The sequence below is a fragment of the Mus pahari genome, chromosome 5 (assembly GCF_900095145.1).
Source record: "Mus pahari chromosome 5, PAHARI_EIJ_v1.1, whole genome shotgun sequence".
NCBI lineage: Eukaryota > Metazoa > Chordata > Mammalia > Rodentia > Muridae > Mus > Mus pahari.
Genome location: NC_034594.1, coordinates 99,944,266 through 99,958,411, shown reverse-complemented (window position 1 = coordinate 99,958,411; position 14,146 = coordinate 99,944,266). Strand labels below are relative to the sequence as shown.

At 39.4% G+C, this 14,146-nt stretch overlaps 1 protein-coding gene across 1 annotated transcript in view; it reads left to right on the top strand.

Moving 5' to 3' along the window:
- Positions 1-11,443, top strand: part of Actr3 (actin related protein 3) — a 43,721-nt gene extending 32,278 nt beyond the window's left edge. The window contains exons 8-12 of the mRNA XM_021197370.1: positions 954-1,127; positions 6,974-7,066; positions 7,285-7,410; positions 9,189-9,272; positions 10,260-11,443. Of these exons, the coding sequence (XP_021053029.1) occupies positions 954-1,127; positions 6,974-7,066; positions 7,285-7,410; positions 9,189-9,272; positions 10,260-10,355 (573 nt within the window). The 3' untranslated portion in view covers positions 10,356-11,443. The remainder of the gene's footprint in view (positions 1-953; positions 1,128-6,973; positions 7,067-7,284; positions 7,411-9,188; positions 9,273-10,259) is intronic.
- The last annotated feature ends 2,703 nt before the right edge of the window (positions 11,444-14,146 follow it).

Sequence of the window (14,146 nt, the reverse complement as noted above, 5' to 3'; positions counted from 1 at the left end):
TAACAGAATGTCAGAAAAAAGTCAAATTTTCTCCACAAAGTGAGTTCCTGGACAGCCAGGGCTACACAGAGAAAAAAAAAAAAAAAAAAAAAAAAAAAAAAATTCTGCTCACAGCAGTAAAACCCTAACTAAGACAGTGTGTAAAATAATGAGATTGTCATTTTTTCATACAAGTCTTCCGTTCTTCAGGGGGATAGAAGCAAGGTCTCACTATATAGTGCTGGCTGGCCTCCCCCTTACAGAAGATCCTCCTGCCCTGCCTCCCCAATGCTCTGGATTAAAGGTGTGAAACACCATAATGCCACATCATGACAACCTTCTATATATTTTTGTTGTTGTTGTTGTTATCTGTGATAATAATTGTGGCTACTTTGAAAATGTCCTTGGTATTCAGAATTACAGGACATTGTGCATATTTCTCAGCAATTGATGGAGGGATAGATAGAAGCAGTGGGACACAATCAGGTAGTCATGGATGTTGATTCAGGCTTTCAGGCAAGAACAGAGTAGCTTACATTTCTGTATTTCTTCTTTACTCATTACCTTGATCAGAATTAGTTTTGTTCTAAATAGGCATAAAGGATCTGTGTTAATTTGTGTTGGTATAGGTATTCTTTTTGTATTTGTGCTTTTTGATTTTTCCTTTCTAGAACATTCTATTCTGTTACTGAGATAGTAGATGTTGAAGACTTGAGTGCATGATTTTATGAAGTAACATTAAAATAGTTAGGACCAAGTTTAGTCTTTCAGATTTTAGTTGTATTGATAGATGGGGTAAGAAATTATGTATGGATGAACCATTCATTTGTACCACACAATATGATATTCTAGTATTAAAAGTTCACCTCTCAAAATTACATAATTATATGTTTTTCATTTGATTGTTTGACTGAATACTATAACTTTACCTTAAACAAGAGAAAAAAAAATACTTTTATTTATTTGGTTTTCAGGAACGCTACAGTTATGTCTGCCCAGATTTAGTAAAAGAGTTTAACAAGTATGACACCGATGGGTCAAAGTGGATCAAACAGTACACCGGAGTCAACGCCATCTCAAAGAAAGAGTTTTCCATTGATGTTGGCTATGAGCGATTCCTGGGACCCGAGATCTTTTTCCATCCAGAGGTAATGCTTGGTAGTTGGTGTGTTTTGTTTTGTTTTGTTTTGTTTTGTTTTGTTTTGTTTTGTTTTGTTTTGTTTAAAATGGATTACTTTGAAATATGCAGCAGAAAGTCAGAAGAAATTGAGAGAATGACTCTCAGAAACTTTCTTTAGTGTCCGAAAACACCTTAGCAAATGATTTCTACCCTACACCCAGCCCCTGCCTACCCCCACCCCACCTGAGAAGAGTCTTGTGTGAAAGCCTCCTTATCTGTACATATCCTGCCTCTTTAATCTTTATGTGCTAGGGGAGAGCTAAGGTATTGAAGAGCAAGGCAGAAGGTAGCCGTTCAAGTCTGTAACAGCGTAATCCCTGGGAAAGATTCCAGAAAGTCCCTGTCCCTATTGTAAAAGGACTTTGTGGAATCTAATGAACATAAAGACTGCCATAAAAGAATGAAATAGATGCTCTTGGTAATCTTTAATAATAATTCTTCAGGTAACTTGATATTAAGAATTTAACTTTACTAGAATTTTAATATTCAGTGTCTGCTGTGCTTATTCAGCATCAAGAACAGTTATTTTCGATAATTGCTTTTTTTTTTTTACACTTAATATTGGCTATTATAACTTTCATGGTCTCAGATTAAGTATTGACTATCGAAAGCTGAAAGATTATGTAATCTTATTCTTTTGAGTTTAGAGAATAAGAAAAGTAGTTAAATGAGAGTAGTTGCTTTAACAGATGGACATATCTGTTGAGTTTATAGAAATAGCACAAGTCTGCTCTCGAGAACCAGGAAACTTCTCAGAGGGATTAACATATGAAGTCAGCCCAACAGTTGGGTGGGTAACTATCTTACAGGTTCAAGAATTCATAGTGTGTGGAAATATAACATGGAAATGAGATATACACATAAACACATGCACACACATAAAGGTGGTTTTGTATCAGAACAATAATTTGAATTGGGTTGGAAGCAGATGAGTTTGTTGTAGATTTTCAGGTGAATAAATGTCAGTCATGGAGAAAGGAGAAACAAAGTGAGGGTCTTATGATTTAGTAAATACTTAGCTGTGAGAGGGATGAGAGTGTGAAGGATCTTAGACTCTGTCAAGGGAATGTAGGAGGGCCGTCAGAATAAGTAGAGAGCAGAGCAGATGACTCTCTGGAAACTTCGACTCAGCTGCTCATAGTGCTGCAGCTCGGTAGGTAACCTTGTCACTCTGGAAGCTAAGGCACAAGAATCTAAAGTTTGAGGCCATCTTAGGCTCCACCAAACCAAACCACACAGCAGAGCTGGAGTTGTAGAGATTTACAGCCTTGATCCATTGCCCCCACCCCCTGCGCCCTCCCACAGACACACACTGAGTTGTAGGCATTTTTGAATTGACTTGGAGCTATAGAAGATGATTGCCTCTTCTCTTCTGCTCTTGTCCCTGTGTGTTCCCTTTGAACACACAGTTCTTTAGCCTGTGAGTCAGTCAGTGCTTCTGTCTGCTTGAGCTGCTTACCTACCCTGTGACAGTTAGTTCATTTAGGGGACTTCTGACACCCTCTGTGTACTTTGATTACTTTTTAGAGAGGATAAAAATAGCTCAGAAAGCTGTTTTCAGAAGAATAGTCTGTTCTTAAGAATACATTAAATAGAAGTCTTGAGGAGAGAACATTTGATGGGCTCCTACGGAGAATTGGGGTTGACTATGGAACTGTGTGCCTTTGTCTCCCACTGCCTCAATGTCTAAGCTCCCAGATGTAGTTAGATCTTTGAGGGAAAGGTTCGTTATAGAACAACGTCGTTCTTTTTTGAAGTCACTGGTGACTAAGTGTAGGGAGGGTCTGCACATTCTCAACAGCCATATCGTTGGGTTGTCTGTTTTAGACTTTTCAATTAAAAACTCTTTACCAATGGTTTTAATTTGGTGAGAGAAAATTAGATGAGTGTATTTAGTTAGTTCACTGTAGTTTCCCAGAATAGAACTTGCTTGTGTGTGTATGTGTGCGTGTGTGTTTTGTAGAAAGTGTGCCACTTCCCAAGTGAATATTTAAGATTCCTTCTGTGTTCTAGTTTCCCTGTCAATTGAAGGATTCATTCATTTTTCTAATTTGGACTAGATGAATGATTGAATATTTAACCTACCTAAGATTTGAATACTGATGATAAAATATGAAAGACGAGAGGATTTACTTTTGTTTTTCATTAAGGATTTTTTTTTTTTTTACAATATATTTTGATGACAATTCTTTCCCCTCCCCTAACTTCCCAGCTCCCTTCCTCAGCTTCCTGCCAGCTCAGCTTTGTGGTGGAGCTCTGACTCTCTGTCTCTCTGTCTCTGTCTGTGTTTCTTCTCTCTCTCTCTCTCTCTCTCTCTCTCTCTCTCTCNTCTCTCTCTCTCTCTCTCTCTTTCAAAAAAAAAAAAGAAGAAGACCAGTAAGGCAAAGTAGACAATAATATATGAAGTCTAAAAGTCAGTCAGTTTTGTGTTGGCTTCCTGGTCATGGAGCTTGCCCTATACCCAGGGACCTAGCTGATTTTCCCAGTAGATAATCAGTTACTGCAGAGTTCTCACTAAGGGGTGGGGATTAGTGTGCCCCTCTCAGTGCTGCAGTTTGTCTGGTTTGCGCTTGGGAACACCTTGTGTGTGCTGCGCAGTCTCTCTCTAGGCTTGTGTGTGCATCAGTCCCATCGTGTCTGGAAGACACTGCTTCCTTGGAGACCCGACCCCTAGTCTTCAGCCTCCTCTTAATCCCATAGCTCCCTGAGCCTTAAGGGTGGGCGGCGATGCAGACAGCCTGTTGAAAAAATAATTTTGTTTTTTGTTTTTTTTTTTTTTGAACAGCTAAGATCACCACAGGATATTAGAAAGATTTGAGAAGGAGTGTATTTGGAGCTTTTAATTTTTTTTTTTAAAGAAAAAAATTTAAAGCCATTTTATACTTTAAATTTATGAATATATTTCTAACTATAACACAGGCATGGGGTATTGTATTTATTTGATATGTTCAGTCTACCTGAATAATCCTTTAATAGCCTCTTAGAACATTCTCAACAGCTGTGCTGCTGAGACCTGACCAGGGATCAGTTAGACTAATACCTAAAAGGAAGCTGAAGGAAGGGCAAAGAATTAGTTTGGGGGAGCCACTCTTGAGTTTATTAAATTTTTGAGGAAATTGTAATTTTTTTAAAACCCATTTAATAGTGTTTTGGTTTTTTAAATAAAATATTCATTGCTTCTTTATTTTATATTAATCTGACTTTCTTTTTCCTTAATTATATTATTTATGTATGTGGACGTTTTGCCTGCATGCACATCTATGGACCATTTCCCTGCTTTGTGCCCATGGAAAACAGAAGAGGGCATTCATTGATCACCCAGACCTAGAGTCATAGATGGTTGTGAGCTGTCATGCATGTGGGTCCTGGGGTTCCCCTGGAAGAACAGCCAGTACTCTTTAACTGTGAGCTATCTTTCCAGCTCCAAATACTCACATTTTTTAAATTTATATTTATGGTTGTATGTGGGTACACTTAAATGCAGGTACCTGCCAAGGCCAGAGTTGGATCTTCTAGCGGTTGAATCTTCCTGGAGCTACTTAAAGGCCATAGTGAGCTTCCCCACATAGGGGCTGGGAACTGAACTCAGGTCCTCTGCAAGAGCAACACACACCTTTAACCACTTGCCACCATTCTGATTTCATTTGGGGAATTCTGCATTGCAGTGGATAGGCCCTATATTCCAACAGATGGGCCCAAGTTAAACTTCATTTCTTTCTGTATCAGAATTTCCATGGTGGATACAGAGTATAGGAACATAGAGAGTTTGTAAAGTTTTACTTTTGTGCATTCCTGATTAAAAACTAAAAGCTGGAAGTTGTTTACACACCTGTAATCCCAACACTCAGTAGGTTAAGGTAGAAGGATTACCAAGTATTCTAAGCCAGCCTAAGCTTCATAGAAAAGTTGTGGGTCAGTAAAATCAGACATGAGGAGATGGAGTGCCTCGCCAAGGATGCAGACACAGCTGCGATGTGCACTGCCAGTCCTGCTCTGGCCTTTGGTTAACAGTATGGCAGATAAGATGAGCAGGATTATGGGAAAGGTTAACAATATATCATAGGAGAATGTGTGGGTGTGAGTGTGGGTGTGGCTGTCTTAGGTAAATATTAGTGAGGACAAAGGGCAGTGAAGAGACTTTACTAGTTCTGCTTAACAGTGGAAGGGTTTTGTAGAAATCAATGTAATAAAAAAGATTTTTCTGTCAAATTGTTACTTTCTAGATTTGGGGAAATTAAGTGTTGTTTTTAAAAACAAAACAAAACAAACAAACAAAAAAACTAAAACCAGTGCCAGGTTCTGAAGTTAAAGTATTACCATGGGCTTATTAAAGCACAGTGCTTTGAGAACTAAGGGCTCTTCACTGTTTGCAGTCTAAAGCCAACAAAGATTGTATGTAGTCACAAATGCCATCATAGACAGTAGTCTCAAGTTGTGTTTTGATTTCTTTCACAGTCAGCCTGCTTCTGACTGCATGTGAGCTTGTCTTTAAATGACTCGTCTACAGCTAGCCAAGCTGAGCTCTGTTTTCTAGTTCCCTCTAATGCAGTGTTGGAGTCTACTTTCCAGCGAAAACGTGTGGTGTGTTGGTTTGCTTTTGAGCATCACATATTAGATAGAGATGGCTTTATTTTCGCTGTGATGTATCATATTAAATACATCACTGACTCTTTGTCTTCATCTGTTGATAAAATTCTTGAGAATATTATAAAGTACTGAATACTGAACTATTGCTCCTAAGGAAAGAAAAAGATTAGTTTTCTGTCCCTTGTCAAGTCTTCTTCATCCTATCTGCTTACCTCTGGTCTGTGTGTTCATCTGTTTGAAATAATTGACATCCATACTGCTATCTATGTCTGAAGGATGCTACATAACTGGCTCTTTGTTGGTAAGACACCCCCCCCCCCTCAGACTTCTTCCTAGACACATGTACTACACATCAGCACTGTGCCTTAGACGGGGCTCTAAACATCAGGATCACCAGTCATAGCAGGAAAAATACTAGCCCTAAATGACTGAAAAGGACATGTATTTATAGTGTGACAGCTAAAATGACATAGTACCACCCTGTTCAGCTTCAACCAGGAATGTACACACTGGATTGAAAGTGCTACTGCCCTGCATATGTGGAAATGAGTGTAACCTGTTCGCATGAGAGTAGCAAGTCAGTTTGCAGATGCAGAATCTAATGACTATGTGTACAACATCTTACTGGTGGACCATTGGTGGTTATTTTCACCTTTTTATAGATTTTATTTTATGTGTGTGTTTTGTAAGCATGTATGTCTGTGTACTACGTATGCGCCTATTGCTTGTGGAGGTCAGAAGAGGGCATTGGATCCCCTAGAACTGAAATTAAAGGAGGGAGCCAGCGTGTATGTTTTGGAAACAGACCCAGGTCCTCTGCAAGAACAACGAATGTTTACATTGTTGAGCCATCTCTAGCGCCTTTCCACTGTGGTGAAGTTTTACATGAAGTATATAGATCAGAGTTCCCTTTGCGAACCTTTGAAGTAGAGCCAATGGTGTGTGGCTCTTTGAATCTTTGTTAGCTGTTGCCAGATTGTTTTCCTGTTCAGGTATTCTCTTAGCTGTGTACAGAAGTTCCTATTACGTCTACTGTCTCATAGTACAGGCATGGCTTTCTTCTGTTAATTGAATCTTGCCTGACTTCTATCCTCAGTAGCTGTAGTATGTTGACCACCAGGGTCCTTTCACTCCTCAGCTGGATTGTTACTAACTTGAACATTACACTAACACAATGTTAACATAAAAATTCTGTACACTCATTCATAAAATTTACTTATTTTTCAGTTTGCTAATCCAGATTTTACACAACCTATCTCAGAAGTTGTAGATGAAGTCATTCAGAATTGCCCCATTGATGTCCGACGTCCTCTCTACAAGGTTAGTGTTTACAGCAAAAACTGGAGTTTTAAGTTTTCTTTTTGTAATATTTAATAGCATATTTTAAAGCCTTTATTCTTGTTCATTGTTAAATATTAGAGAGTTGTGTCTTAGAAAGGACACAATTGAATTCTTGTATATTTGTCTCTAGATTGCTTCTCTTTTAAAATAAAGATCATAATTTTTGGTTTTTTTGTTTTTGTTTTCCACCAACACAGAATATTGTCCTCTCTGGTGGTTCAACCATGTTCAGGGACTTTGGACGTCGTTTGCAAAGAGATTTGAAGAGAACTGTAGATGCCAGGCTGAAGTTAAGCGAGGAGCTGAGTGGTGGTAGATTGAAGGTTGGTTTTCTCAACCATTGACAGAGAATGTGGAAGATCCCTTGTTACTGCATTCTGGACAAGAGTGTTTGCCAGCTCTCACTTAGGAGCATTAAGACAAGCATGTGTCCTGCTGGAAGGTGTCCTGCTGGAAGGTGGCTACTGTCCCTAGAATCTTGGGAGCAGTTGTTGCTTGGTACTTTGCTCTGTTTTGAGCTCTGTTGAGTAATGACAAAACGTCACAGCCTGCAGACTGCTTATGCAGTAGGTTTTTGTTTGCTTTCCTCCTCAACCAACCAGTTCTCTTGACACTTATATAACTCTCTCCACGGTGTGGAAGGCTGACTTGTGTTTCACAGATAGAGGTTTAAATCTGTGTAGCAGGGCCTGGTGAGATGCTTGTTGTACACACCCAGTGACGAGAGTTTGATCCCTGGAATCCATAGAAAGGTGAAAGGAAAGAAGCAACTCTCACACCATCACACACACACACACACACACACACACACACACACACACACACACACAACTATAACTTCTAAAGAAAAGTTTAAATTCTGGCTTAGGGGAATCCATACATTGATTATAAACACAAGGTGTGGCTGAGATATATTTCACCAATTGATTTAAGTATGATCTGTTAAGCCAAAGGAAAACAATAAAATAAAAAACAAAAGAGAACAAAAAACAAATGTTACATTATTCAGTCAAAGAACATACGTTCCTTTTTTTAATAATTTGGGGTGGTGTGTATGTGTACATACATGCACCTGTGTGCATGCATTCACACATGTTGAGACCAAAGGATAACTTGAATTAGTTGGTTTGATCCTTTTACCATGTGGGTGGGTCCTGTGGGCAAACTCAGATTGATAACAAATGCCTTTTACCACTGAGCCATCTTGCTGGCCCATACTTCAGTTAAGGAGCTGTAGGAAGCTTCGCTTTGCTCACTCTTTCCTAGCCTGAACATACTTGAAGAGTTCAGGCTGTGTATTTTCTGAACTTTGTCTTGGTGTGGGTCTGTTTGGTGTTCCTTTTGGGTGGGTATAGTTTGTGCTTTGACAGTCACATCAGAGAAGCGTTTTCATGTCAATTTTGTTGGGTTTTGTTTAACTTTAACCACTTGGTAGAGTGCTTCCTGCCAGTTTTCTTCTGTGTATAGCTGTTAACTTTGCATTCCCATGTGTAGAAACTTAAGAGGAGGCCTGTCAGGCTGTGTAGCTGTTCTGTGCTTCATCAAACTTTTCAGCCAGCAGTTTTAACATTCATTCTTGTTTTCCTGAAATAGTTGTGGTTGAGGTAGTTGCCAAAAGTATAGTTAACTTGTTTCTGTTTGTGGGTGAAGTAGTTGCCAAAAATATAGTTAGTTTGTTTCTGTCTGCCTTGGTTTTGCCCCGTGAATGTCTCCTTATATGTGTTTGATTTATGTTTAGTATTTAATTATACATGGTTTATAGGATAGAGTCTGATAATTTGATACATGTGTGCAAGTTGTAAGATCAAAGCAGGGAAATAGCATTTCAGTTTCTTTAAACATGTATCATTGTGTCTGGAGCCTCTCAACTCCTATGTGGTAGGGCAAATAACAGTGCTATGCTGTGTGTACTGACAAGTGTGGTTATCTCCATCTGCTGTTCCATCCTGCTTTCTCAGTGGTCCACACCCCACTCTAGATAATCTCAGGTCCTGAGTTCTGTCCCTTGGACTTTATAATTATTATTTTTGTGTATGTGCATTTAAACTTAATTGATTGAGAAATTGGTTCTTGAATTTACTGTTACTTTGTCACTTTTTAGCCCAAGCCTATTGATGTACAAGTTATTACACACCATATGCAGCGGTATGCAGTCTGGTTTGGAGGGTCAATGCTGGCTTCCACGGTGCGTAAATTTATCTGTAAACTTTTATGTTTTATAAGAATAAGAAACTCAAAATTGTGTGTGTCATGTGTATGTGTGTGACATATATATATGTATATATATATACACATACATACCACATACTATTTATATTTGGAAGTCATTTCGCTTTATTGTTGTTCTTTTTACCTTGTCCTTACTAGATACTATATACTTCAGAGTAAGCTTATTATACTGTATTTTAACATTTATTATAGGGAAAATTCTTTTAAATATGTAGAAACAATATTCACCAGAAGATTTTTGGTATTTCTGTTTAAATATCTAAAAATATCAAGGAAAACGTTAGGATTCATTGCATAGAAAGTATAATGTTTGAAACAGAATATAGAGAATTATTCTAGAATCCTCTTTCCAGACCAAAACATGCTCCTTTAGAATATATAATTAGTATAGTAAATATTTCTGCAGTTGTATTAGGGCATGGGCTATTAAAATAAAGAATCTTTTTATATAAATTTGCAGCATTAGATATAAAACCATTTAAAACGGGTAAAGATTTGTTTTTTCTCTTAATTTAATCCTCTGCAGTTGTGCTGCATTGTTAGGTGCGTGTGTGATTTGCCCTTTAGAATGTAGTCATGCACCAGGTGAAAAGGGGGGGCACAGACATGCTTATAGTGTGCTCTAAGTCCTTCAGGTTCCTGCCCCAATCTAAATCTAGATTTCCCAGCAGAACAGACTACATGTCAGAACCCCGCAGAGACAGGTGTCAAGTGAATGGTGGGATGTGAATTAATGGCCCTGGAGTTCTGGCAAATTTATCTATCCTAGATTTTAATCTTGGTTTCTAGAGTTCTGAGCTTCGTCCAAAAGCCATGAATCGACTGATAAATATTGTATATTTAACACAAGTTTAAAAATATCTCTTTTATAGACTGTTGGAAAATAGGAGAATTTGATCTTTCAAATGCATTGTTCTAGTTTTTTTTTTTTTTTTTTTTCCAGCCTGAGTTCTACCAAGTATGCCACACCAAAAAGGATTATGAAGAAATTGGACCTAGCATTTGTCGTCACAATCCAGTGTTTGGAGTCATGTCCTAAAGTTGACTTCTTGTNTATTGGGGTTAGGGAGATGGAAACGAGATAATCTTTCTGATGACCTGTTTTTGTCTGAATGGATGGTTCTGAGGTTTTTAACCAAACATGATCATACAGGAATATTTAATGAGTGTGTCAACATGCAAATGTAGAAGAGAGCCAAGACGATTGTTTTCCTTTAGGTTGAATATTTGAATCTTATGTGTATCAAAAAAGAAATGGGTTTTAGTTCTTTCTGTGCCCTGATATTTTGTATATTATTGACTTACCCAATGTGCTGGGCTCTGTGGGTGTGTAGAGAGCTCTGTAATGCCTGATTGGGCACTGCCGAGTGGGTAGTGCTGGAGCTTGTTTATATTTCATACTTTTTTATACTTTGAGGAAAAAAAGTCAAAGAAAAACTGTAGTATTGGAGGGAAACAATATGACCAAGGAAAAGATGAATTCAACAAGCAGCCTCATGGGACTTGGCGCACACTCTGGGGTTCCAGTTATCTCGAGCTGCTCCACCCCTCCCCAGCCCAACGGTTCTCTCTGCAAACGCTTGGATCTAAGAAGCTAGTCTCCTGGGTTAGCTGATGCCTGCCCTGCTTTCTGGTTACTTACATTCTGTTTCTTGCTTTAAAAGAAAGACAAGACTGTTGGACCAGTATTGCAATTCTGTAGAGTCGTTTCTTATTAAAACAATAATGTGATTACCAAAATTGGCATATTTAAGGCCTAATGCCATTCTAATAAAGGCAAAAATTTCTTTTTACTACTTGTTTCAGGCTCTGATCTCTTTATAAGTTAACTAATACGTCTATTTTCTTCAAATTCTGCAGTAGCTCTTTAAAAGCACAGCGGTTGGGTAGCAAGCTGACTTTTTTATGTGCTCTGTACAAATAATTGTGAACTTTTAATATGTTGAGTGCTTTCATTTTGATAACTGGATCNCCATTTGATATTTCATTTGTATAACTCATTTGCAGTCTGAATTTTTTTTAGTGCCAGTCCCTGACATATCATGAAAAGTTGGTTTTCTTTGCATTTTCAAATATCTGGATCATGAAGAAAAAGTGATGACAATAAATTAAAATTGAATTACACTTCCGGATGGTTTTTCTTCGTGCAGTAGAGTTCAACTGGCTATCTACATGTTTGATAGGATTTTTGTTTCTGGAGAAATGATGGCATTTGTTTAAATCTCTGGCATGTATGTGGTAGAGAATTTCTTGTGACCATAAGATTTTTCAGTTATTTGTAGAACAGCAAATGGGATATGTTTTATAATCTTGAAACAAACATTTAAAACAGCACTGTCAGTAATAACAATGTAATGTACAAAACACAATAGAATTAGGAATGCCTCCATTACATGTCCTTAAAGAGCTTTTCTGGTCTGTTGCAATAAATCTACACAGACTAAACTTGGGAACTGAACCTTAGTTCTTATGTAAAGTCTATAAGGATATTTGTAATTTTATTATTTACCTGAGAATGACAGGGTGTAAGAAGCTGAATCGTGTTTCATGAGCATGTTCCATAAGTGTGAGAGTGGGTGTCTTACTCGCCCTTGCTCTCTGGTGGTAACGTCTCTGGCCCAATTATATGTAGTCAAGGAGCACTTGTCTTCTTGCAGAAGCTACTGTTTTAGTTTCCAGCACCACACTGGCCAACAGCCAGTTCTAGGGAACATGCTACCCTCTTGACCTTTGAGGGGAACGGGCAGAACACATGCAGGAGTACACTTACATACTTCCAGGCAAACTAGTCATATGTATGTACTTTACAGTTACATACACTCTCTTTGGTGGTTGTGGTGGTTGTAGGGTAATCTAGAATGACGAGTTTAAAAAATCATGTCCTTTGACTCTATGAGGAAACTGGTCAGAAACTTTAGGCCTAGGCTTGTTGAAGGGCACAGGAAGACCTGGGCTCTGTTTCCCAGTATGCATTTTGGTCTGTGTCTGGAGGAGTAAGCTATACCGTGCCTGATGTTTAGCTTGTGTGTCTGTCTGAGCAGCTGTACCTGTGTGCATGCAGGAATGCCAGGAGGCTTTAGGTAACCTCTGAGCATGTTGTACGTCTTCCTTTTGAACAGGGTCTCTCCTGAACCTGGGACCCAGGTTCTCTTTCCTAGCTAGGCTGGATGCCAACAAGCGCCTGACAGTTCTTTCTCTACTTGGCCCTTTTTGAAAGTGGGGTTACAGATGTAGCAGCATTTCCATGGGTGCTTTTACTCACTGAATCATCTCACCAGCTCCCACAGACCTATTCTGACTCCCTACGATGGTCCAAGCTTTGTGCATGAAGACTAGGAGACATTCTGACCTCAGCTTGGAGGCTGTAGCAGAACAGTGTTCAGAGGTTATCTCTGATGTATCACTTTCGAGCCTATTTTAAAAAAACTCTCTGGGTTATATCTGTTCTTAAATAGGTCATGTATTTGGTACTTTATGAACTTAAAATTTGCCTTAAATTTTATCCGTTTCAAGACTATCAGGTGAAAACGGATCAGCTCTTGTCTTCATTCCATTTCCTGTTAGAGTCATAAAATACACTGGAGAATATAGTTACAGGAAGGAAGGATGTATTTGGCTTACAGTTTCCATGGCGCTGTTATAGGGATGTCAAGGTGGCAGGCAGGAACCTGAAGAAGCTGGTCACATCCTGTCCAGTCAGGAGAACCGAAGGCGTGTGAACAAGCATGTGTGCTTCATAGGCTGTGGCACCAGTCATCCTGAAATTATGGTGTCGAACACTGAACCACCACAGCTCTCATTCACATTTGGTCTCTCTTTTTGTACTAATTTCCCATGAAATTGAAGCTGGCCTTGCTTGGGGGCACTGGGAGCATGAGTAAATGGACTTAAATGCTTTTGTCTTATCTGAGTAGGAAATGTAGTTCGTAAGCCCACTGCCTTTTCATTTAACCGTTAGGATTCCAGCACTCCTTTTTTTTCGTCTTTGTGTATGTATATATAATATATACATGCTTGTGTGTGTACATGAGTCTGGGGGCCTGCGCAAGGGTCTATGTGTGTACATCATGGAGGTCAGAGGACAACCTCAGATGTTAGTCCTCACACTTCACCTTGTTTGAGACTTACACTTTGCCACTCCGGGCTAGTTTAAGAGCTTTTTCTAGGGGCTCTTCTGTTTGCCACCACTCCAAATGAGTGTTAATAGTACTGATACTACTGCATCTGGCTGTATGGGCTCAAGGGATTCAAACTTGCCCTCATGTTTGATTGCAAGCACCCTTACCCACTGCATTGTCTCTGCAGCTTGGATCCTGTTATACAATGGGGTAGCTACTTGTCTTCAACCCATTTCACAAGAAATTACTTTTTCCACAGTGTATACCAGGAGGTAGGAGTGGCAGCTATAGCTGCTTTTAGTCCTCCCTCCGCACCCCCCAGCTGCTGAGCTTAGTCACCCTCTTCTGCCAACTGCTGAGCTTAGTCACCCTCTTCTGCTAGCTGCTGAGCTTAGTCCCTCCTGCCAGCTGCTGAGCTTAGTCACCCCCTCCTGCCAGCTGCTGAGCTTAGTCACCCTCTTCTGCCAGCTGCTGAGCTTAGTCACCCTCTTCTGCCAGCTGCTGAGCTTAGTCACTCTCTTCTGCCAGCTGCTGAGCTTAGTCACCCCCTCCTGCCAGCTGCTGAGCTTAGTCACCCCCCTTCTGCCAGCTGCTGAGCTTAATGTCCGTCCCTCCCCGCCACTGCTGTTCTTGGTGTTGCAAACCAAAAGTAAGTGAAATCAGTTATCAGAATATTGTCTCCTCTTATCTGAAGGGTATATAATTTCAGAGA